At 40.7% G+C, this 26,401-nt stretch overlaps 1 protein-coding gene across 8 annotated transcripts in view; it reads left to right on the top strand.

Annotated features, from left to right (window-relative positions):
• NTNG1 (netrin G1) overlaps window positions 1-21,006 on the top strand; it is a 366,458-nt gene extending 345,452 nt beyond the window's left edge. For all 8 annotated transcript variants that reach the window (XM_060232307.1, XM_060232304.1, XM_060232300.1 and 5 more), the window contains one exon: window positions 19,709-21,006. In XM_060232307.1, coding sequence (XP_060088290.1) covers window positions 19,709-19,944 — 236 coding nt within the window. In that variant the 3' untranslated portion in view covers window positions 19,945-21,006. The remainder of the gene's footprint in view (window positions 1-19,708) is intronic.
• The last annotated feature ends 5,395 nt before the right edge of the window (window positions 21,007-26,401 follow it).

Consider the following 26,401-nt stretch of genomic DNA (forward strand, 5'->3'; position numbering starts at 1 on the left):
ATAGCTCTTTAGAATTCAAAGGAACAGATATACCCTCAAACAGCTGTTTGGCAGAGCCATTTTCCTCCCTCTGCTTCTCAGCTCCTGGCATTCCCCAAATCCCCCAACTTTCCTGAAATAATGGTAGATAAATTTTCATTACATCTAAAAATTTTGAGAGTGTTTGTCTCATTGCAAATATTTCAAGCCAACTTTTAGCAGGTAAGCTCAGGTTTATTTTTGGCCCAGGTATATCCAAATGCACATCCTTAGAGGATATGTAAAGAATACTACCAATGTTATGATTACATTTTATTTGTCTGTGTTAGCAATACAAAGCAGCCATCTTTTTGAAGCAAGAGAACTGTGTTTAATTTATACCTATGTATTTATAGCAATAGTCAATGTGCAAACCAACAAACTGGCTTATAATAACAGTGGTTATAAGCACAGGTCATACACAGGAAAAACAGTTTACCCTCTGCCCTCCTTAACTTGCAGTCTTGAAAAAATTGATCACTTTATCTGAGATAAAATAATTCCCTTCAAAAGTGGTGATTGTGGGCAAAATCTGTCAAAGCAAATAATGGTTGAACCTTGTAGTGTATTTTTTTCCTGTTCAGTTAGCTTTATGTACATCAATCCATATGTTATTTGATGGCTCAGTTTATCAAACTATTAACTGATAGTCGAGTTTTAAAATAGAGGGGCAATAATGAGTTGTCAAAGTGCTGATTACCCAAAGTAGAAAATTGAGCATATTATCTATCTTCACAGAGGTCATGAATTATAATTAATTTATTTCCTGAAGCATTCAAAGACACTGAGTACATTTTACAAATCTGTTTCATTTCTAAAGATAATCAGCACCTGAACAGTACTTCTCCAGGGATCGCTAGGTTATTGATCTTTTATAACAATGCTGTATTAAGAGTAATAGAACTCTGATTTATTCGTCGCTTAAATCAGGAGTGGCCAACGGTAGCTCTCCTGATGTTTTTTGCCTACAACTCCCATCAGCCCCAGCCAGCATGGCCAATGGCTGGGGCTGATGGGAGCTGTAGGCAAAAAAAACATCTGTTGGCCACCCCTGGCTTAAATTACATCCCTACCAACTATGAAAAATTCAAAAGAAGAATGTTTTGACTCCTTCTCCTAACCTGAGACCAGTTCCTCACTAGCAGTTACTCCAGGCTTCTGCTTTCCCGGGCTCAAGTGATCAGTTCCACACCAGTTGCTGCCTTGTGGCTTCCTGCTCTCATTTTTTTAGAGATCTAAAGGCTGCAAGGGAAATTGAAGGGAGTCACAGATCACAATGCGCCTGTGGCAACAACTGGTGGAGAATTGATCATTTGAGCTGGGGAAAGCAGAAGCCCAGGGGTGGAGCAACTGCTAGTGAGGAACTGGTATTAGTTTCCATTCTCTTATTCCCAAAATTTAACTCAGGAAAACCAGCATGGATACTATAAGAGATATATTTGATTTGGATCTGAGAGCTGGACACATGCACTTCTGACAGGTATCAACATATCCTCATGATGAGGCTTCAACTCAAGTTGATAATGTTTAGAACAACTTTATGTTTTATCAAATTATCAAATCGTGAGACGCCCTTGCCTATCCATGAATGCTGCTCACATGGATTTCAGCAGAGAAATGCACACAAGTAGTTGTTCTTAAACGACAGCTGCAACCTGCCAAAAATTGCCACTGATGGAGGGATTTCCTTTCCCTGAATGCAATTTCCTTGTCTCTACCTACCTGCTGTATTCCCCTAAAATACCCCTTCAAATGCTGCTCCTGGGGGATGCCAGACCCACAGAAACATGATATAGAGGACTCAGAAGTCTGCAAAAAGAATCCCTCTACCCACAGAAATGTTAGTCAGAATCTTACGCACTATAATGGTGGAAAGTAAGGACAGACACAAACCAACTTGTGAACTAAAGTTTGTGATTAATTTTGGCTGGTTCATGTTTTGCAAAGTCAGGTTTGTGACAGAGCAACTGGCATGAACTTTCCATGAATTTTAAAGCTTTTTATGGAGGTTCATGACGAACTTCAAAGCAACAATTTGGAGGGCATGTAGAGGAGCATCTGGAGGAAATCCCTTGCTCAGTTGATGTCTCTAGTTTGCACAAGATCCATTCTATATACTACGGAGCCTTGTGAATCTGCATCTTTCAAAATGATGCCCTCCCCAGTGTGCTAGAGACACCAAACTCACAAATGGATTTATGAAGTCCAAGTTATGCCCCCCACAAAAAAAAAATCCACCAGGAAAGTGCTTTCTGGGGAAATAACAGGTGGTCATTTCCTCAGAAAGCACTTTCCAAAGGGCACCTTTGTGGGGGGGGGGCTGTAACTGGGACACCATAAATCCAATCCTCAACCAAACTTGGAAAGCAGGTATAGGAGAATAAGATCAAGATTTCCTGTTAGTTTGCTGTCTCTAGTGCACTGGGGAGTGCATTCTACCACCTAAAAATCTATGGTGGTCTGTAGTTCGTGAATGGGGCATGTCACAAACGATGAACCAAACCACATTTCCCTTATTCATTTTATTTTATTTTATTTGTATCCTGCCCTTGCCATCCATAGTGGAAAGTATAATAAACTAGTTTACCTTTTCATCTCTGTGTTAGACATATAAACACTGAAGAACTTCATATTGCCATAGATTAAATTTGGTCAATTCTAATTTAGGCACATTCTGCCTAATTTGAGTGCATCTTTTATTGCTACAAAGCAAATCAGGCATGAATCAAGAAATGCTTCTTCAGTAGAACAGCATGGCACCTCATATAGAAAATTCAGCAAAATTTGCATGTAAGACAAATTTGAACTATTGAGCAACAAAAACTTAGCCTAGGGATCTGAGGCTGGAACTGGATGCTCATATATATGCAGCTAGCTACCATAAAAATGTCTAGTTCTCTTCTTGCCCTTGCATTATACCAGTAATACCAGTATCAGTGTCCTAGCATTCTGCCATCACCCATGGAAGGCTGTGGAACAGGAATAGAGAAGGGCATGGCACAATGACATCAGAACACGAGTAAGTTGTATTAGATGTCACAGGAGGAAATTAGACATTTGGCAGCAGTCGTATATGTTGTGACATCTGGTTTTAGCAACTTCTGACAAAGAAACAAGCTGCTAACCATGTCTATCTTGCACAAGAACCCAGTTATACTTTTATTTTCATCTAACAAAAACCTTTTCCAGGTATCATGTATTTGCCATTCCTGCGTTATGTATTGGGAGAGTGCAATACACAGGATCCTTTCAGTACATGTATAATGCTTCCCCTCTTCCCAAATTCACTTTTTCTATTTCTTGGGTTGGACAGTCCCTTTTCTTTCTTCTTTATTTCACTGCCTGTCCCACCCAGTTGTTTAAATGTATATAAATATATATTGACCCAGCCTAAGGAACTGAGGGACTGACTAAAAATCCCTTTTTGTCTGTCTGATAATGGCTGATGGTAATTCAAAACTAACAAATTGTTTTATTTCACTTTTGAGGGGGAAAGGTCAGGTAAGTATCAGGTTTAGAACTTCTAAGGCAAAAGGGCAACAGAAATGAGGTAACTGTAAAACAATAGATAGTTTGTCATAATCAAGTAGCTGTTTGGTTATACAGACAGGTCTTTAAAACTGCAAAGTGAATTATCTTGGCAGTCGCTGCTTAAATAAACAAGCATAAACTGAGTTCGATCCTGGCAGAAGCTGGGTTCAGGTAGCCAAGGTTGACTCACCCTTCTGAGGTCGGTAAAATGAGTACCCAGCTTTCTGGGGGTAAAGTGTAAGTGACTGGGGAAGTCAATGGCAAACCACCCCATTAAAAAAGTCTGCCATGAAAACGTTGTGAAAGCATTTTTCAGTTCCAATTTTCCTTCCTAATCACTTAATAGGAATCACCCCCTTTTACTAGGAGCTATTTCCCTCAGGGAAGAGGTATTCATCCCACTTTTCTAATTCAGGATCCTCCTTGATCCTCACCCCCTGCTTAACTGGTCTCACTCTACTCTCAACTGTCATTCTTAACTGACATTCATAACTGACACTCTGAACTGCAGAATTCCATTTGAATCCCCTGACAGTCAAAGTTCTTAGACCAGGATCAAGCTTTAACCCATCATGGTCTGTCACAACACATAGTAACCATTTTGTGTGAAAATGGCAATGTGCTATTTTCCAGATTCATTGTACACAATCAGAAGCCCAGGTCTTTCATGGATATGCATTTCAGATGACCTGAAGCTACAAACTACATTGTCCCAGTCACACAAAATGGTGACTGTATATATTGTAAGACATTTTCCCATTTAGGAAGGTGAGAGCACACACACAAAAAGCGCTGAAAAGGGCTAAGCTCAGGAATTTTATAGACAATAGCACTATTGTAGAATCACTATGAAGGTGAAACTGTTCAAAACAAAGAACAACATTGGGGGGGGGGGGGACACCAGATGTCTCTCAGCCAGATAGGGAGATCTGACAGATCTGCTGTGGAATCCTAAACACGATTACAAGCTAATTAACTTGAACAGATTTAGAATGGTGTAGCTGTTTAGGTTTGTACTCTTACAGTACAACCCTAAGAACACTTTCCTGGAAATAAGATCCATTAAGGCAGGCTCCAGACCAGCATTTTGAGCTGGTAGACGGATGGGATGCTCCCACCCCAACCCATCTGAGGGCCATCCCACTTGCACTGTAAAAAGCTACCATTTCCGAAGTAGTAGCTTTTTGCAGTGCAAGTGGGACAGCCCACGAATGGGATGGGACATTGGTGCGCGTGTGTGCTCATGCTTTTTTGGTCCACCCGCCTAGCGACTCAAAATGCCAGTCTAGACCCAGCCTACGTGGACCTAAGAAGGATTTTCTGAGTAGATCTGCTCATGATGACAATTTTATTCACTTAAATCATGTCCTGATGATGTATATGCATGGTTTTACTCTTGATGTTACAATTAGTTACATATCTTCCCTACAAAAAACTCTCAGCCATTTAAAACAACTGTCAGCCTTTCTCATTTCATTAGATTAAGTAGGTTCTTTTCCATGTTATTGCAGTTTTGCTGTTCATGACATGTTCAGTTACAAACCTAGTGATGTTGCCATTAAAAGCCCTGTTTCATGTCATTTGCAATTTCATCATTAAAAAAAAAACAGCTATCAATGGTTTTCAGTACTAATTGTCAAAATAATCACCTTTTTCTAAGCCAAAGAAGCATAAAAATAGAGCCAACCTCTAATGCTTTTTTGCATACATATGACTAAATAGAAGCAGTAATTAAAGTTTTTAATTGGCATGAATAATCCAGACAGGAATCTAATACCTTTTTCATTGTGTGAAAATCCAAATTCAAAGGATTTTCTTTTGGCTACTCAAATGTGTAATAATTTTTTTCAAAGCATTTTGCTATGCACAGCAGGTGTCTCACATGAAAATTTACATAACAGACCTGATTCTTCTCCTTTGGAACTATCCTAATCTACTTACTAAAATGCATTTGGGGAGGGGGGGGGGGTTCTGAACAAAAAAAAAAAAATCCTGAAGTATGTTGCCAGTATGTTCAGCCAGACCATTTTTCCTTCTAAAAGCAGGCATAGGATTTTCAAAAAATGTATTAAGCGGATGCCCTTTTTGTTGAAGACACAAGAATATTTTTAAAGATTATTTTATGAACATTTTCGTACAGACAGAGAAGCAACAGAGAGACCCAAATTGTAGTAAACAACATCTAGTCTCACTGCAGGCATTGTAAGATTGCCCTAAAAGATGGGCACTCTGGGCTTATTCCCATCATTTAAAAGGTATGAAAACATTACAGCTACAATTCAGAGCTCTGTTTCCCAATATGTTTTCCAGAGGCCCACATGAAGGACTCTGTCAGTTCCATCACCACAATGAATTCTTTTTTTCCTTTCATGGCTGAAAATAACATAATTCATTTTGTATACAGAAGGCTAAATTGCACATTTCCATGCTATGGATATAATTGAGAGATGCTCTGTAGCTAGTCCCTATGAAGCAAAGAGGAGAGGAGTGCTACTATGTTAGGGGGCAGAGACAACAAGATGCAGTTGTGATTTCCTGTAGCCAAATCTCTGCTCACAGGCTGGAAAACTGCTAAAATACCCCAAATATCCCAACCTGCTCTCATGCTCCAGGATGATTTTTTTTACCTAGGTTGCCCATTCATTTCTCTTGACCTTGAAACCTTTTATTACTTACCATATGTTATAAATACTTTTTTTAAATTTTATAAATACTTTATCACCTTTGCTGCTTTCCCCAGTCTCCCCTCATTTGATTGTACCCCTTGAGTAGTGTTTTTTGGAACTTTATTATAGAATGTGCAACATCTAAATATAATCCTAAAGATTTATGACATAGATGAAGCCTAAGATTCCTTTCCACTCTCGAGAATCTTCTTGCTTCAAGTGCTTGATGTAAATCAGACAACTGTATGAGCTTAGTTTTTCCTGTACTATTTTCTCCAGACTAAGAAAGATAGGAGGACTCTGCCCCCTCTGGAACAACAGTAATTCTAAAATGACTAATCCTGGATTTATTTTCAATTTCATCCATTTTAGAAACCAATCTCTTGTTATCCTCTGTCAGGCTTGTCAAAAACGACTCTATGATGTGAGATTATGAATTCTATCAAGAGTGTGCCCACTCATTCCTTTGATCTATGCTGGATACTGTGTTCTCACTTGCTCCCTTTTTATAGCTCCTTTCCTTTTTTCCCCTCTGTACCTTTTCTGCTATTTCAGGAACCTTTCTGCTATCTGTATGACAGTCACATTTCTGACGTTACACAATAAACTGATTGTACATCATCTATATAACTTCATAAAATCCTGAATCACAAAATCTTAACAATATTTTTAATAAAGCACTCCCTATTGTAATTTCAAATAACATTTATATCCACTTACTTCTGTGGTGCTCGTGTGTACGAAAGTGGACAAAGGATTGCAGCCTCAGACTCCAGGCTTTGGAACCACACTTTTTTGGTGATAATCTGTATAAAATATATTACAATTTACTTCCAAGTAGGATAAGGAGGGACAGTGGCTTAGTGGTAGAGCATCTGCATGGTAAGCAGAAGGTCCCAGATTCAATCCCCGGCAATTCCAACTAAAAAGGGTCCAGGCAATAGGCATGAAAAACCTCAGCTTGAGACCCTGGAGAGCTGCTGCCAGTCTGAGTAGACAATACTGACTTTAATGGACTGAGGGTCTGATTCAGCATGAGGCAGCTTCATATGTTCATATATGAGTTGTCCATCAATTCAACAAAGCACACAGTGGATTGCATTCCATCAAGATTATTAAATTATTTATATTGGTATTTATACCCCACTTCTCTCCCCCCCCACCACCCATGGGGACCTGAAGTGTCTTACAATGTTATTCTCTCTTCCTCGATTTAGGCAGAAGGTGATTGGCCCCACGTCTCCCAGTGAGCTTCCGTGGCATAGTGGGGGTTTGAACCTGGGTCTCCAGGATCTCAGTCTAACTCTGTAACCAGTTAATTTCACTCTTAAATGTAACCACTGCACTGCAAATGAGCAGACAGCAGTTCTCTTAAAGGTTCATGATAATGGGAAAATCCCTCATACTCCAAAAACTTAAGCAAAGACGCTTATAGGGGTTGGGGGGGGGGGGTTGGTTGTTAAACACAACAGCATTTTACAGCAGGAAGGGAAAGTTGACAGTAACATTGGTCCAGTCTAGGTCAGTAGGACTTGGAAGAGATGGACGAGTGTATTTTTAAAAATAATAATCAGTAACATTTTTTTTTCTTGAGAGTTACCAGTGCCTCTTTGTTGTACTGGTGGCCTATGCAGCATAACACTGTCAACATAGGGGTTTTGCTCAAACAAGTTGTTCACAGCCACTTAAGCTATAGTTTATGTTAATTTATTATCTGGCTTCTTGAATTCTACCCTATTAAAGCTTATACAGGTCTCATCTATAAGACACCATGGCCTCTTTCAGATAGCCCTTTAAAGCCATTTTAGCAGCAGGTTGCTAATGGATTTTTTCCTGTCAGTTCAGACACAACCATTTTAGCAACCGGCTGCTAACAGATTTTATTTACCTGTTCATACAAAGCCACTTGTGTCCCATTGGCAAAGCAGGGCTGAGCTGTTTTTGAGGGAAATGGCCTTCCTCCATATTCACCTCTTCATTGGGCTTCTCAGGGTTTTTTTGTAGCAGGAACTCCTTTGCATATTATTAGTCCACACACCTCTGATTAGCCAATCCTCCAAGAGCTTACAGGGCTCTTGGTACAGGGCCTAACTGTAAGCTCCAGGAGGACTGGCTATATGAAGAGTGTGTGGCCTAATGTGCAAAGGAGTTCCTGCTGCAAAGAAAGCCCTGGTGCTTCTGAATCTGTGATGTGGTGTGCTGTATAAAATGTCCATAGTGCTACAATGCCACTTTTCCCCTGCCCTTTTTTGGTGGTGATTTCTCACTCTCTCCCCCCCTAAGCATTCTAAGTTGAGCACTATAGCTCTAAACCAATATAGCACTTCAGTGTTACAGCAGTACCACTGAGATGCCTTGGCTTTATTGAGAGACTACATTGGTTTAGCACTGTAGCACTCAACTTAGAACATTCAGGAGAGAAAGGCAAGGAAGATCATGTGGCAAAAAGGGGCGGGGGAAAATAGTGGTGAAGTTTGAAATGCCCATAGTGCTTCAGAGATGGCTCATTAATAGGATGAACTCCCATCCCTGTGTAGCTTTACTCAGAACCAGGGCAACAACAGACAACATCTGGTTTAGGATGTTAATGTGAAAGCGGCCCATGTTCTTCACTGGTGATGCAGTGTCTGGCACATGTACTTGCTATGAGTGTTGATCATTACAAACAACAATATGGATTGTGGGGTATAAAGAATTTTTTTGTGTGTTGCCTCCCTTTCCCTCTCACAGAGTTGCAAAGTTTCTGTATCCCATGAGTGATTGCTGATTTTCTGAGGGAGATTATAGAAGCCATATCCAAATCCAAAGCCAGTAGTTCAAAGTAGAATCATATAGTTACTCATGACAAGAAGAGAAATGGGCCTGCATTTTCTGCTGCCCCAGCCTTTCTCACCTGTAAGAAGTGAACAACTGAACCAAGGAGATCCCGTTTTTATTAGGACATATTCCCCACCCCACCCCACACACACACACACACACACACTCCTCTTATCACAGAGATGATTTCACCACAGGGAGAATTCCCAGGAACCAAACAACAGGATTTGATTACCTTTCACCTCTTTGCTTCCAGCTGTCAGTGTCTCTAGTTAAAATTACTACACAACATATATACGGAGCTAGCAACTCAGTGATTCACAATCTGAATCACTGAGTTTAGACCACCTTTGATTGACATTTTGGATTCTGCTATTTCAGTTCTACTAGCACCTCCACTCATTCCCAGGGAATCAACACAGTCCCAACACAATAACTGCCAGAGGATCTCAGACCTGTACTGCCAGTGGACCAGGGAACTGAAGTGGCAGTTCCAAAAGGGGGGAAGAGTAAGTTTAGAAGGGGGAGTCCACTTCAAAAAGTTTGAGAACCACTGGTGTAAAGGAAGTATTTTTATAAAAAGGTATTTAGTCACATGACTCACGTTGCAATCTGAGTCTCAGCCCAAACACTGTGAGAATTAGACCTCAGTCTTAATATCAGCTCACCTTCAAACACTGCCTTTTTCTCCGTTGATCCTGCTCTTCTGACTGGCATTCATCAATTGCCTAGCAGAAGAACTGACTGCTTCTCCCAAAAGGCCACTAGCAATTACAAAAAAACCCCTCTTTTCCCAAAAAAATCACTCATAAATCCAACTTTTCAGGATCACAGGTAAGTAGGGAAGAGGTTCACATAGAGTTAAAAGGTCTGTGCAAATGGGGATTTTAGGAAGTGCAGCTATTCTCACTGCTGCATAAAAGACTGTATGCCTCCTGTGCAGTGGTAGGTTTCTGTGCAGTGGTAAAGGTTCAGCTTGCCTTCATGTCTGATCATCTGTTAAAACTCGATTATATTCAGGACTTTTTTGTAGAAAAAGCCCAGCACGAACTCATTTGCAAATTAGGCCACACCCCCTGATATCACCATTGTTTTGCAAAGGTTTTTTTATGAAAAGTCCAGCAGGGACTCATTTGATTATTAGGACACACACCCTGACACCAAGCTAGCCGGAACTGCATTCCTGCTCAAAAAAAGCCCGGATTATATTTAATTCTGAAGTCCGTCCTAGCGCAGACTGAAAAACTTAAGAGAATAGAGTCAAATGCAAATGGACAATAGTTTTCCACTGACCTGGGGAAGCCCCTGAGCTTGCAAAAAAAAAATCTAGACTTTTCTAAAAGGAGGATTCAAAATCATCCCCAAATATGGAGTGTTGTCTGCCCTTAGGCAGGCTCATAAAGAAAAAGAGACCTCACAATATAGCACCTCGAGATCATTACCACCAGTATTAAAGATGGTAGCTGCCCAGTGGTGGTGGAGTGGAGGTGGGGGGGGGGCAGCCAGAGATGAGAAATAGGTGGGTGGGCAGCAAAAGAAGGTGAGGAAGCAGTGGTGGTTGGAAAAGTAGGTGGATGATGTCACTCCTGCTGCAAGGAAAAGCAAAGGAGGAGACTGGATGGGTAAGCAATAAGGCAGCAGCACTTTCTTTCCTTTTCAAGCTGCACCCCAACACACATACCCAGGAAAGACATCAGCAAGGCAGAAGCAGCCAGGAAAATAAGGAGGATACAGTAGCATCTTTGCTGCTGTTGTCTTCTCCACACCCTTACTGGCATAGAAGGTGATAAAGCAGCAGACGCAGCCAGTGAGGAGAAGGCTGGCTGGCCCTCCCTCTCACGAATTACTTGCAACCAGGTTCCCAAGTGTAGGTCTAATCTACATGATGTATTTACCACGTTCCTGACTGGTGACACAATGTCTGGCATGAGTGTTGGTGGCTGCAAATGATAATATGCATTGTGTGATGTGAGGGTTTTAGGGTTGCCAGGTCTGTGTTAGAAAATATTTAGAGACTTTGGGGGTGGATCTTGGAGAAGAGAGGGTTTGGGGAGGGGAGGAGCTTCAGCATGGTACAAAGCCATAGAGTCCATCCTTCAAAGCGGCCATTTTCTTCAGGGAAGCTGATCTCTGCCATCTAGAGATCAGTTGTAAAAGAAGGAGATCTCCAGGTGCCACCTAGAGGCTTGCAACCCTAAAGGATTTGTTTTAAAAAAAACCCTTTTATTGCAAATTCCTATCCCCTGTGGAGCTCTGAAGTTTCCATATCTCATGAGCCACTGTTGACTTTCTAGGAGAAGTTGTAGAAGCTCTGTCTAAAGTCAGTGTTTTGAAGAACTGTAGACAGATGCCAGTGGAGAGTTGGAAACCCTGTGTTCCATCCTACCCACCCCAGCTCCATTTCCTCCAAGGCTTGCATTGGCCTTAAGCAGGAAACTTCTTTGTCGCAGGTATCTGTTCCACCTTCAGCACACATTCCACCGCTATCACCGCAGCTATGTTTTGTGGCAGGCAGAATGCCTGCAATTATTTTTCTCAGGGCTTTTTTTGTAGCAGGAACTCCTTTGCATATTAGGCCACACACCCCTGATGTAGCCAATCCTCCAAGAGCTTACAGGCCTCTTAGTACAGGGTCTACTATAAGCACCAGGAGAATTGGCTACATCAGGGGAGTGTGGCCTAATGTGCAAAGGAGTTCCTGCTACAAAAAACCCCTGATTTTTCTATGCCTGCATTTATTATTAACAACACTCAGAATTAGAGAATAAATGGCTTTCTTTGAATATAGTGTGAGCAAAACCACTTTTTTCAGAATTTATGGAAGCCTTAACCTACAGAAAATGTCAATATTTTATTAATAGTTTCTTCCAGAGGAAAGGGTTTGGTTCTAAGTCAATATAATTTAATTCTCCATCAGTGACCACAGTGTGTTTGGGACTTGGCAAAGCTTGAGAATTTTCTGGTCATCTGTACAGATGCTTTGATCCATGGTGATCTCTGAATCCAATAATTCAAAGAATTTATTACACATGTGAAATGCTGGGTTAGCCACAGATAAGCCCCCAAGCAGTTGTAAAGATATGGGTCATTGGTTCTGCAGCATGCATTACAGATGGAAGGTAGTAATTTATGTCTGATGTCAAACTATATATCTTCACTAAAAGCATGGGCTGCCAGACTCTGCTACAGTTAGATGAACTGGGAACCTCTGCATCAGTTATGGCTATATTATGTCAGGCATTTTAGAGTGTGTGAATGTGTTTGTTAGCTACTGTATGTACTACTTCTTGTTGATCAGTACCAAGAGAGCTATCTCAGTCTTGTTCTGATAAATTCTACTCTGATAAAGGGAGCTTTGACTCACAAAAGCTCATACCACAAAAATCTTGTTGATCTCTAAGGTACTAGTGGCCTGGCATCTAGCTGTTCAACTTAGTTAACCCTCTGAAACTAAATTCACTATTTCCTTTCATAAATAGCTGACAGATTGAGCCACTTGACTGAGCAAGTGGTAAAGTAGGCCTCTCACTGCTGAGTATGCGGCACTCTACGTGACACTGACACTTAATGGAGTTGGATAAAAAGCCAAAGATGACTTGGCACCCTTCCTAACTTGCCAGGCTCACTATCTTGCTATGTGCTGTGAATAGCTGAAATTAACAGGAAGGCCAAAACAATCTTTATAAGTGAGAATTATCTAATTCTTATCATTTATCAACAGTAAAATATGATGCATACAATCAAGGTGGACTTTTTCTTAACAATAGATAACAATCAACAGCTTCCACAAGCGTTCTCATCACATTGCACTGGGGTCCCATTACAAGATTAGAGGGGAAAGATCTGTGAAAGAAACAAAAAAGGAAGAAAAATAGGAGAGAAAAATAAAAAAGGATAAAAGGGTGTGGCAAAGGAGGAGTTTAAGCTTACTGAAACACCTACTTTTACATTTACTGCACAGCAAAACCAACTGCTTTAACACAAAAAGCTCCTGCAAATAGAATTGGAATAATAGAACCCAATATGACAATCTAAGTTGAAGTCAAATCCTAGCACATTTTTCAGAACCAAAAAGGTAAGTTCCGGAAAGCCTCCTCAGCATGATCCAACTAGCTAGATGCCATTTTCTAAAATAGAAACATGGACATTTTCTACTGATGTTGTTCTCTGATTATGATTGTTTTGGTCTTGATGGCCTGACCTTTCACCTTTGGAACCTGCCATAAAGCCAACACAGTAGGAAGCTCGCTTTCCAGAAATCTGTTAAATTGGGGGGGGGGTTTTCCATTTTTATTTTTCCAGCTGTACCCTAACAGTGCAATCCTATACAGAATTATTGCATTCCTAAACCCACTGAAGTAAATGCATTTAGACTGGAGGAAGTCTGAATAAGAAGAAGATGAAGATATTGGATTTATATCCCGCCCTCCACTCCGAAGAGTCTCAGAGCGGCTCACAATCTCCTTTACCTTCCTCCCCCACAACAGACACCCTGTGAGGTGGGTGGGGCTGGAGAGGGCTCTCACGGCAGCTGCCCTTTCAAGGACAACCTCTGCCAGGGCTATGGCTGACCCAAGGCCATGCTAGCAGGTGCAAGTGGAGGAGTGGGGAATCAAACCCGGTTCTCCCAGATAAGAGTCCACGTACTTAACCACTACACCAAACTGGCTCTCCTAAGATTCTTTGTAAGTGCCAGTCCCAGTGAAAACAAAGCCATCTAGCAACTTAACTGCTATAATACTTGTGACATTGCTTTTGCATATGGGACCTTGCCCCTTAGTTTTTTTGCATGCACTGTGTACAATGGATTGAACCATTAATTGCCCTTTTGTGGTATGAATCTTATTTTTATTTCCTGAGAGTAGGGTTGCCAATCCCCAGGTTGGGGCAGGGGATCCCCCGGTTTGGAGACCCTCCCCCTGCTTCAGGGTCATCAGAAAGCGGGGGGAAGGGAGGGAAATGTCTGCTGGGAACTCTATTATTCCCTATGGAGATTTATTCCCATAGAAAATCATGGAGAATTGATCTGTGGGTATCTGGGGCTCTGGGGGGGGGGGCTGTTTTTGGCGGTAGAGGCACCAAATTTTCAGTATAGAATCTAGTGCCTCTCCCCAAAGTACCCCCCAAGTTTCAGAAAAATTGGACCAGGGGAGTCAAGAATTATCCGTATTCCGAACAACATAATGTCCACCTGATCTGTCCATATTATCTGAGACCAGCAACTGTTGCTCATCGAGAACCTGCAAGTATGCATGAAGAACATTTTCAAATGGTCAGGTGAACACACAGAAGCTAACAGCAAAGACAGTGGGCAGCAGAGGAACTTCCTGCAGCCTAAGTGACTTTTATGTTGAAGGTGGGCTCCTTCAAACTTTCCTTAGTGGAGTGGCAGAATACAGGCAAATAAGTTCTTTTCTCGTACCCTTCCCTTCACTTAGTCTTCTGTAAACAGTTCAGATCATTGAGAAAATGGCCAGAATATAAGCCTGGAAATGAATATGCATATTCACAAGTAGTATCCTTTCATGGTTTATTATTGTCCACTTGTTGCTTCTGTTGTTGTATGCAAAAAAAAAAAAAAAAATTCCCATGCTTGAAATCTCATCAAACTTGCTTTATGGTTTATTATTCCTCTTGATTTGTATTTGCAGTATAAAAATTTCCAATTAGGCCTATCTTGTGTGCTGTATTAAAGGAGGGTAAAATGCAGACATATGGTCATCATCATCATAATTCCCTGAGCAAGCAGCATTTATTGTAACTTAATATGCAGTTGTGACATTTACAGATCAGAAACTGTGGCTGCATTTCAATGTTATGTCAATGGGTCATAAAAGATACATTAGCACTGTAAAAGAAATCAGAGAGGAAGGTGATGAAGGAAGAACATGTTTAGATGCTGCCTGTTGGCTGCCCTCATATTAATTATAGCATAGCCTGCTAGAGAGGAAGTTGAAGGGTATTACTATTCAGCCCATTTGCATGTGCAGAATTAGAAGTGAACTGCATACCAGAAAGTAAAAAGGCTCTGTTTAGCTGGACGGTTGTAAATGGAGTAATCTGACCAGCCTCAATAGAACTTTGCACAACCTCTGTACAATTTTAATGAGTCATGCCCATCATGAGCAAGGTGCTAGTCCGTAAGAACTGTATAAGTCTTTCAATTAAAAATGGACAGAAGTGCCACAGTGCAACACGGATGCCAATGGATGCCATCAAGTAATGTAAGTTAATTGTCTACCAAAGGCAGCCATTTTGAATTTATGCATTTAATTACCTTGCGTTGGTCAGGGTTGTAGACAACAGTGGCCATTAGATACAAATGATGCCATATGATTAAGACATTCATATATAACTGCATGCATGCAATGGGCAACGAAGACTCAGAGGACACATGTCCACGTTCCCAGATAAGGGGGCAAAAACATCCAGAGGAATCAAAGAGACAGTTGAGCTACTTCAGTGTAGTCAAGCAGCATGAAATCCATGGATTGCTATCATCCAACTGCTACCAATTACATAAAATTGCAATAGCAATTACTTACAGAATAGTTTCATAGGCGTTTCACTGGAGGGGTTCCTGCAATGGACTTTTGGCCCCTGATCACAAACTATATCACATAAAGACATTAGTCCCCTTGCCCTAACGACCAAATTGAGTGAAGGAATGCTAATGGTTGCTGTTCCCCTTAACTAGCATATGTCATAGAATCATAGAGTTGGAAGGCATACCCAGGTCTTCTAGTCCAACCCCATGCACAATGCAGGAAATTTACAAATACATCCCCCTAAATTCACAGGATCAGCATTGCTGTCATCAGTTGGTCTCCAATCCCACCATCATGGATTTGCTGAAGCTACCAAAAGGACCACTGTGACATGGCTCACTTTGCAGCCAAATATGGCTCTTTAAAAATAAAAAAGCAAAGCTTTTATTTTAAGGTATATAAGTGGGGTTGGTGGGGTGCTGGAATAACCAGTATGAGAATAACCAGGCAAAGATTTTAAGAGACTTCTTAGAGATGCTTTACAGAAAGTGAGATTATAGAGGAGAGCAGTTGCCAGTAATCCAGGTGTCAGCCAAGTACAGATTAGGGTTGCCAGGTCCAACTCAGGAAGTATCTGGGGACTCTGGGGGTGGAGCCAGGAGTCTTTGGAGTGAAGTCACAAGCAAGGTTGTGACAAGCACAATTGAACTGTGAAGGGAGTTCTGGCTGCCACACTTAAAGGGACCACATTCCTTTTAAATGCCTTCCTTCCATTAGAAATAATGGGGGATGGGGCATCTTCTTTAGGGGCTCATAGAATTAGACCCCCGGTCCAATCTTTTTGAAACTTGGGGGAGGTTTAGGAGAAGCACCAGATGCTGTGCTGAAAATTTGGTGCCTCTACCTCAAAAAACAGCCAACCCCCCCCCCCCAAGCTCCAGATACTCATGGATTAATTCTCCCTTATAACCTATGGGAACTGGTCTCCACAGGGTATAATGGAGTGTTGAACAGACGTTTTTCCTCACACACACACACTTTCTGATAACTGTGAAATGTGGAAGGGCTTCCAAACCAGGGGGGTATCCTGCCCCCAATTGGGAATTGATGACACAAAAGTATGCGGGTAAAACTCTCTTAAAGATTACTTTCAAATATTTCAATAACTGTATTCTATTAAATTCATAGAATAAGTCAATTCAACAGTTTACATGCTGTCTTCATACATAATGCAACATTATTTCTAATATGCACAAAAACTTTTTAAAACGTCCTTAAAATTACAGTCCCATGTATTTTTAGTTAGTGCGTCCTGGAATCATCACTCTCTTCCTTGCAAGCAAAGCACATGCCTGAATTTCCAGCCCGTGATTAAATTGACCAGGTAGCACTGGTAGACTGCAAATAGTTGTATTTCTTCCAAGAAACAAATGGCAACATGAATCCTAGGCGTACTTAATGTTTCTGTGGTCCTTCTTGGCCTCAACTTAGATTGGAAACTGTGCTTCATATAATTCTCACTTCAGCTTACAAAAAGCTCCAATATGTTCACAGTGCTACTTTGAATTATATGAATAATATGAATTTTTGAATTATATGACGAATTATAATTTAATTTGAATTATATGAAGATTTATAATTTAATTTAGGACTAGTTAGGCATATGACAGTAGATGAGAGTACAGAGCTTTAAACAGATGAGTGTTCCTGGCAAGGAATATTCCTGTGGGGGGAATAAAATGGCATATAAGTATATGGAACTGTCTCTTATGTCATTGTCCCACCCAGTTAAGTACTAGCTTCTCTAACTGGTAGGCAAAATTGAAGGATTCTGACAAAGGTCTTAGTAGGCCTAAGAGACATCCTTTTACTTTAGAGATTATGAAGAGTAAACCTGGGATCTTCTGCAAGCAAAGCATGTGCTGTATGGCTCAAGTAGGGCCCTGCACTAAGAAAGCCAATTATGGAAGAGCTAAGTGTGTTTTAGTTTATCTCTGTAAATTAGTAGGAGTATTAGATGGGAAATAATGTATGCATGTAGGTGGACGTTAGAGAGGATTCACATTGATGAAGTAGTACTTTCAATATCACATGCTAAAGTTGTGGACTAAGAGATACATATTGCAAATTACTTGCAGTGGCATGGATCCTAAGTGCGCTTTCCCTTCTACTACGAACTTCAATTGATAGAAGAGTGGAGAGGGTGATTTTGTATGATTCCTCCTCTTGCTGTTGGCTCTTACTTGGAATCCCCACCCCCAAGATTCCTGGGGGTCTACTCACTCAAGAGGCACAATTTCAGTAGAAACAGAGGGGGAAAGCAGGAAAGCCACTTTCATGGGATCAAAGCCCTAAACTTTGTTATATTTCGTGCTTCTCAGTTCATTGTGTGCCATTTTCAGGCACTTTATCAATACATTTTGATTTGAAAGATGAATTGCATTTTTTCCTCACTTAGCAGTGGCCTAGGAGCATGCTGACTTTCCCATGCCATGTCATCTTCCATAGACTGCTTGGTGTAAAGGCTCATGTGTCATATTGATATTTTGTTTTCTGCAATTATGCATTGCACTTTTGTTATGTGCAAGTTCTGTCCTGTTTGCCGCAGCTAAATTATCTTTTTTGATGTAAACACAATTATTAAATATTCTGGTTCAATAAAAGTAAGAAAAAAATAGAGGCCCTGGCCAAATGTAATACTCCTGATTGTTTAACCACAAGGAACCATTCTAAAGCATTATATCTGGATTGGCCATAGATGTCCACAACCAACTGGATATCTAACAACATTATGTCTGCAAAACTGCAACAATTTATGCTGTAATCCCATTTTGTGTTTAATTGAGATCAACACTAATGTCTGTAGCTGTAATCTAGAGAAATCAATTTCATGCAAATAACTAATAACAGGGGTCTTCAACATGGTGCCCGGGGGTACCAGGGTGCCTGCCAACACCTTTCCTGGAGCCCTACAAGTGTTTTTACAAAGTGGACAGGGCCGCGTGGTACTCTTGTATAGCAAGGCTTCTGATTGGCTGTTTGAGATTTGATTGGTTGTGTAGATTTTTAAAAATGTTATTTTGGCAGTATCTACTACTACTACCCAGGGACTGTATGACTGAATATAAGCTGTTTCAGCCATTTTGTGGCTGACTCCACCTCTTGCAGCAGTCGTTTTATGCCTTCACCCCCACACACATACACACACGCGCGCGCACTGTATCAGAATTCCAAAGGTCCCTGCAGGTTTGAAAAAGTTGGGGACCCCAGCCCAACATATCTTGCATAAGCAAAAGTAAAGAAACAGTTTATTTGCTTCATTTATACCCTACTTTTCTACACCATGGAGACTCAAAGTGGCTTACACTTTTCTTCCACCTCCTTGCACCACTTCAGACTGAAGGTCAGGCAAGAGCATTTCCCTGCATGTGGAGAGCTAGCTGGAACATTCCTCAGTGGCATGCTAACTTACTGTAGGCCGGAAGCATTTGATTAACATGATTTGCCCATTTGCAGTCGGAAATGGTACATTCACAAAAAGACTCTACCTTATAAATTTTTTTAAAATGTGTTAATCATTTTCTCACACAGTGTATATGAACAATTTGCAAAATGACATAGCTGGCACCTGACTTTGATCACAGGGTGTCCCAAGAGAACAGGCACCTGCCATTTCCTGGGAGTACCTGTGTCCCAGTCTAATGTCTTCCCAAGTCTAATCAACAGAGAACTGAAAATGGGGCAGATTAATTTAAACTCTCAGTTGGAAGCTTTAACAAAGTTGATTCATGAAAATGAGCATATTCAGCACTTATAAACTGGTTACACATACAAACTGTTTTCGAATTGCTCTGTTGTGTAGTCTGATCAATTTTCATATGTTTTGGGAAGGTATTCAACTTCCAATGGCATACAAACAGATCTCTGTGTTGAAAGGTGACACTTATAATGGGGAACATTATGGGCTGTGTCAGAACTGTGTGGCTTAATTCTTTGCTGCTATCTTAAATGCATTTACTGGTGAGTAATTATCAGAATTCCAGTGAAGTTACTCACACGTAAGTGTACTGATCATAGAAAGCTTTTTTAAGATGAAGATCAATGCACTTATTGCTCATCATCGCCTTCTGTAACCAATTAATCTGTATTAAGTATGCCTCTCTTTTTCTTTCCCACACCATTTTGCAGCAAACGTGTGTGACAATGAACTTCAGATTTGCCAGAATGGAGGAACATGCCTGAACAACGTACGCTGCCAGTGTCCTCCCCACTACACTGGTGTATTGTGCGAGAAGCCAAGTTGTGAAAAGGATTCACAAAGCTGCAGTCAAGACTCCAAGAATGGGGCAATATCGTTACAACCATTGGTACTTCTATTGCTCCTGATTGCTCTATTAGGATTAAGTGAGCTTTTCGTATTTTAGGCTATGCAGCTTTGGAGACATTGACTTCAGACTGCTTTAAAAGGAATGTGCCACAGGAAAGGAAAGAAACGAAAATTACAGCAGCAACAGCAACAGCAAGCATTTGCTAATAAATCTTTTTTAAAAAAAAATAAGGGGGGAGTCAAATCTCCATATATATAGACTAAAAAAGGCCTAACAGAACTAAGCCATATTGGACAACACAGCGAGACAAGACTGTTATTTTCTGACTCCAGTTAAGTGGGCAGCTGTCAATACTGTTACTGCTAATCACAATGCCAGCTGCAAATGCTTGCACAGGATCAAAAAACAAGGCTTTGAGAGCCCCCTTGGATGGGAATACAAAAAAATCCCCCCACAAAACCTTGCTCCTCCAATCTGGTGTACAACAGTACCTCTTCCCAGTGTGTGGACCAACCAAACAAAGGCATTCTTTGCTGTCAGTGCATTGTGGGTATAAGGAAATCAGTTTCAAAGCTGCCATATTGGCCTGCTTCAGCCCCTGAATCCCCTTCCAACTGTGCTTTAGTGAACGTTGCTCTGTAACCCTTGTTGGTTGAAGATTTCTTTGTCTGATGTTAGTAATGCACATGTGTCCCTCCTCAGTAAATCTCAAGCCAGTCATACCCTTGTATATCTTAGATGCACTGCATCAGTTTGATACAGTGCTCACCTATTGTACAAGAGTGGCTATAGGACAAAAAAAAGAGTGTATTTATCCTTTTGTATTCAAATCGAGTTATTTTTCTTGAATAATGTAATATGTAGATTTTTTGTATTATTGCCGATTTGTGTTAACAGACAGTTTATTAATGTACTTTAATCCTAATCTGATAAAGGGGGGGGGGAGTTATGTTTTATTTTATCTTTTCTTTCTTTAAGCTTTTGCTTTTTATTTAATTGTGCAGAGATTTCTCTGTATGGGCAACGTGCTGGCATCAAAGAATATCAGTTTACATATTATAGCAAGTGTAATAAGATTCCACCAAAGGACATTCTAAATGTTTTCTTGTTGCTTTAACACTGGAAGATTTAAGAGAATAAAAATTCCTGCGTAAACTATTTCAGGGATTACTATGGCAATTTCTTAATGCAAAAAACAAAGAGAGAAATATTCGTTAGCATTTCACTAGGTGAATGGTATAGAAATTCAAATGTAGATTTATACAGATGCAACAAGAGGGATGTAAATCATCGTATTAAAGAAGGGTTGGTTCTGAAAATAGAAGGCAAATCTTGATGGAGTGCACAATTAGTAATTATAAGCAATAAGAACAAGGTGAGTATTATTTGGACAGTAGAAAGCATGCAAGTTCATTTACCCTTAAGATATTTATTAAAAATATTTTATACTCTAATTCACACACTTATACAGCTGGACTTAACATTCCTCATGAAATTTCAGATTGTGCAATTTAGAATTTAGTGCTGAAGCTCTACCTAAATATTGGGTATTTGTGAGAATTTGACATCAAAATCCATTTCTTTCAATGAGTTGAATGAAGTTCGTATAAGATTTATTTAAACTCTATTCTAGATTATTTTGGGGGAATTGCCAAATATTGACTGATATTATGTGTATTTATGGTTGCTATTGTCAGCGGAGAGACTGTCAACTGGTGATTCATGTATGTCAGAAACTGTCAAATTCTGACTCCTACCACATATCAGTTGTCAGATATTATCAGATACTGAGTGCTACATGTCAGATTTGGCATTGGTAGATCACAACACTTACCAAATGTTGGATGTTAAATACTATTGAACTATCACAGATTTGCATACTCTCAGGTTATTCACTCAAAATTTAAGCAGGATAATTTTTAGAGATAAGCCGATTACCCCCAGTTTAATTCTAATTGGATTCTGTTACTTCCTGTTTTGGGATTCCACTTCACCAATCAGATTTTGCAGATGTCCTATTCAGCACACACTAGTACTGCATGACTCTTATATCTTGGATTTATTTTTAAATCATGGATACTGGGGCCAGGGTGTGGAGGGAGAGTATGGGACTATGGATTGTAACTTCACAATCCTCACCAAATGTTTTGCCCTGTTACCCTCCTCTGAAAGATCCACAGAATACTGATAAATTGGGTCTGTTCTAAGCATCATGCTTTTGGGAGTGGGAGAACCAAAATTCCATAAAATCCAGTAGAAGATCATTCAGCAGTCCTCCTTAGCTACTTTTGAGAAGAATTTGGTGGGGGACAAATTTGTTTCAACTTTATACATATTTAAAAATGGAACTGAGATGGCTTATACAGTTAAAGAATGTGTGCTGTAACCAAGTTGATAATGAGAGCTGGAGGCAACAGCTGGCAGTGGCTTCCCTTGAGTCTGTCCTGTATGCACTTCAAAAGGGAGATGCAGCCCAAAAGTATTTTGATGGGCTTGCCTCTAGGATCAGGGCCTGACTAGTGCTACCAAGAATATGCTTTGCCTTTAGACCTGGCCATTTTCACATGAGTTATCTGTCCTGGGTTCAATACTGTTAGGAGTTTTTTATTCCTGCTTCCTCACAGGATCACAGGTCATTCATGCACCTACGAGAGTTTCCCCAGCTTTTCTCTGATCTTTCTCAAACCTGCTTTTCTACCAGGTTTTGAGGAAGATCACAACAAAGACTGGATGGCTGTGATGAGGGTGAGAAAGTCTGGGTTTTCCCTCCTGCCCAGAAGGCATCATTTTCTCTGATCCCACATAGGTGATTTCCTCCTGTGCCATCGGGGCATTGGGCAGGGGGGTGGGGAGAGGGTTTTTGTTTTTTTTTTAATCTGCAGCTGAATATTGTTATAGATATATAACATTATGATGATCCATGTACTGATTCTCTGAATCCCCACATTTTCTTGTTTAAGAAGTAAATTTGTAACCCTTAGTGCTGCCAAGCTCCTGCTGGGGGCTGAGGGCTCCCCCGGTTTGGGGGGCCCAACCCACCCCACCGGCACAGAGCAGGCCACTGGGGGATCCCCGCCTCCAAAGAGTCCTGTCATCACATGATGTGCCCTGTGTGATGACGTTACCCGAATGTGACATCATTGCACTGGGCATGTCATGCCAGGGATGCTCTAGGATTCACAGCTCTATGGTACCAGCAGTGACAGAGGGACTTGGCAACCATAGTAGTCTTTTTTTTTTTAGGAGATGTAGATGACAAGGTTCATGTTTGCAACAAAAGACTTTTTGAAAAAAATGAAAGCTGAGAGTTCTAGGAACCTTGTACATAGTTATAAAACAAAATTTAACTGCCAGAATTTTTAAAACAACAACAACAACTTAATGTGTACATTCACATAGGAGAGATAATGACTCTGCATTTAATGCACAGCCCCCTCCACAATTTGGTTTTAGTGTGTGGCAAGGGGTGGATCATGTCTCGTAGGATGAGAGGAAAGGTGAGTGTGTGTGTGTGTGTGCACTCAAGCAACAAAGATGAATTCATCTCATGGAGTGAAATGAACTATTCCTGCATTTTATGAAAAGTATTGAAAACTAATATTTTCTAGCATGTGTGACCTAGGTTATTTATTTAGATCATTTGGTGTAGTGGTTAAGAATGGCAGACTCTAATCTGGAAGACGGGGTTTGATTCTGCACTTCTGCACAGAAGCCAGCTGGATGACCTTGGGTCAGTCACAGTTTTCTCAGAACTCTCTCAGCCGCACCTACCTCACAGGGTGTTTGTTGTGGAGAGAGGAAGGGAAGATGATTGCAAGCCACTCTGAGACTCTTTCTGGTAATGAAGTGTGGGGTAGAAAACCAAATCTTATTATTTGTTACTCCTCCATAAAATATTTCCCAGCATAGGTTCCTCTTTTCCTGAAGGCACCAGACATAATGGCAGATGGAAGTCAGTCTTAGACCAAATCCCCTCTGTTTATATTCTGAGGCCACCACCCAGCATGCTGCAACCAAGGCTTATGTTCAGTAACTGAAATGGCTGAGGTAAGTGGTGGGTCTGCTTATACAGAGTGAGAGCCAGACTGGGAGGAAACACCATGCAAAGAAATACCAATCAGGGCTGATGTCATGTGACAGGAACACAAACTTAGTGTTTTGTTTGGCTGGAATAACTGTCAAGCAGATGTCTTCTGAATTACATTCTCCTCTTGGTGCCTGGGGAAACAAAATAAAAGCAGAGTGCAGCTGCAGACATTGTAGCACTACCAGGAAAGAGGGCAGTCAAGAGTTACCTAGTTAGTTAAAGTTCAAAAGTTTTTTTTAAAAAAAACCCAAAACCTTAATTCTGAGGTTAACTGGGCATGCCTCGGCGGGGAGGGCGGGATATAAATCAAATAAACAAATGTTTGGCTCACAATTTTGATTAATTCTAGGGTTGGCAATCCCCAGTTGGGGGCAGGGATCCCCTAGTTTGGAGGCCCTCCCTCTGCTTCAGGGTCAGCAGAGGGGGCGGGTTTGAATGTCACCTGGGCACTCCATTTTACCCTATGGAGATTGGCCCCCATAGGGTATAATGGAAAATCAATCCATGGGGCTCTGAGGACTGTTTTTTGAGGTAGAGGCAACAAATTTTCAGCATAACATCTGGTGCCTCTCCTGAAAAAAACACCAAGTTTCAAAAAGATTGGACCAGGGGGGCCAATTCTGTGAGCCCCCAAAGAAAGTGCACCCATCCTTCATTATTTCCAATGAAGGGAAGGCATTTAAAAGGAGCACAATCCCTTTAAATGTGATGACCAGTTTAGAGTTGTCACAACTTTGCTCCTGGCTCCACCTCTGAAGTCCTCTACGCCCAAAGTCTCCAGATATTTCCTGAGTTGGACCTGAAAATCCTATGCATATCCCAGAGAGAATCAATTTAGTGTAGTGGTTACGTTTGTGGAGTTGTGTCTGGAAGAACCGGGCTTGATTCCCCACTCCTGTACATGCATCTGTTGATGTGACCTTGAGTCAGTCACAAGTTCTCGCAGAGCTGTTCCTCAAGAGCAGTTTCTGTCAGAGCTCTCTCAGCTCCACCTACCTCACAGGGTGTCTCTTGTGAGGAGGGGAAGGGAAAAAAGATTGTAAGCCACTCCAAGATTCCTTCAGGTAGTGAAGGGCGGGGAACAAATCCAATCTCCTCCTCATCATCATCTTCATCACCCATAGGAAACATTTTTAAATTCTGTTCGCTTGCATGTATTGACCAAGGAAGAACAAACTTTATTTGTATTGCCTTCCTTATCCATAATAAAGTTATTGCAGGGGAGGGGGGATGTCTGTTAACACTGAAGTGGCCAAAATTCCACATAGAGCAGCGCAAGGTGCCACTTACTGTCATCTGCTTTAGTCATGTATTCAAAAAGCAGATTCTCAAAGGTGTTAGTAGCACAGCGATGCTGTAAATGTTCTCTAAGCACACACCGAGGATCCATTTCCTTAATTATTTCTCAACCTCTGGTTCTGAGACTTGGCTTTGGAAGGAGTCAGGAAAGAGCTTTCTTTTGGGTCATTTTAAAATGTGCATGTAATTTATTGTGCTTTTATACAGTTCACTTTCAGATATTATTTATTGTCCTACTCTACACTTGCAAATACATGGAGGACCTTTTTTGTTGCATAATGAAAGCTGTAAAGTGAAAATGTAGAGTAACATCTGGCTAGATATGATTACCATTAGTAAAGGAACGCTACAAGTGCTCTGAAGCATGCTATCCTTTTAAATAAATTATTTACATGTTTCAAAGACTGGCGCCTTAGTAGTGAAAATGGGGCTCAGCTGTAGTGGAATTATACTCTGAAATGGAAACACCCCTACATCTAGACCTCTTCCCACTACATGTATAGCAGCACCAGAGTCACCCGGAGCTGTTTGCTTTCCAGGTGCCTTTCTGAACTACGTATCACTAGTTCATGGTATTACAGATGAGCTTTAAACAGAGTGGTCTAGAGTGAAGAAGCAAGATGGTAGATGGATAGGTCAATCTTTGGACAGAGAATTGGACTGGACCTGTTGTCTCTAACAATTGCTTGATTCTCAAGTTTTGTGTGATATAAAACATGTAAAAGTAGAAACTATGCATGCCTCAACTGGTACATTCATTTGTTTTTTTAACTTGTGCACAGGCTATTTGGCAATTATCCACTAATCAGGCTTCTGTGACAGATATTAGCATATGGCTGGGAACAAAGAAGTTTGCTGTTCAACCTGTGTATGAACTTGAGTTGCATATTTTGTAGGGGTTTGTTTTGTATTTTGGAATTGCTGTTCCCTGTATCTTGATTTATCTTTGTCATGTATGATTAATGTACAAAGAAAAGGTTAACAGTACAATCCTAAAAATAGTTACACTCTTCTAAATTTGCTGAGGTCAATAAGCTTAGAAGGATGGGGCTCTATTTAGTACTGCACTGTAAATCCCCCACACTGGATATATTAACTAACTGAATTTTATCCATTGCTAGCTTTCCTATGACTTTCCCTGGTGTAAAGTAAGATCTAAAAATTCTG

This window comes from Heteronotia binoei, chromosome 2 (assembly GCF_032191835.1).
Source record: "Heteronotia binoei isolate CCM8104 ecotype False Entrance Well chromosome 2, APGP_CSIRO_Hbin_v1, whole genome shotgun sequence".
Classification (NCBI taxonomy): Eukaryota; Metazoa; Chordata; class Lepidosauria; order Squamata; family Gekkonidae; genus Heteronotia; species Heteronotia binoei.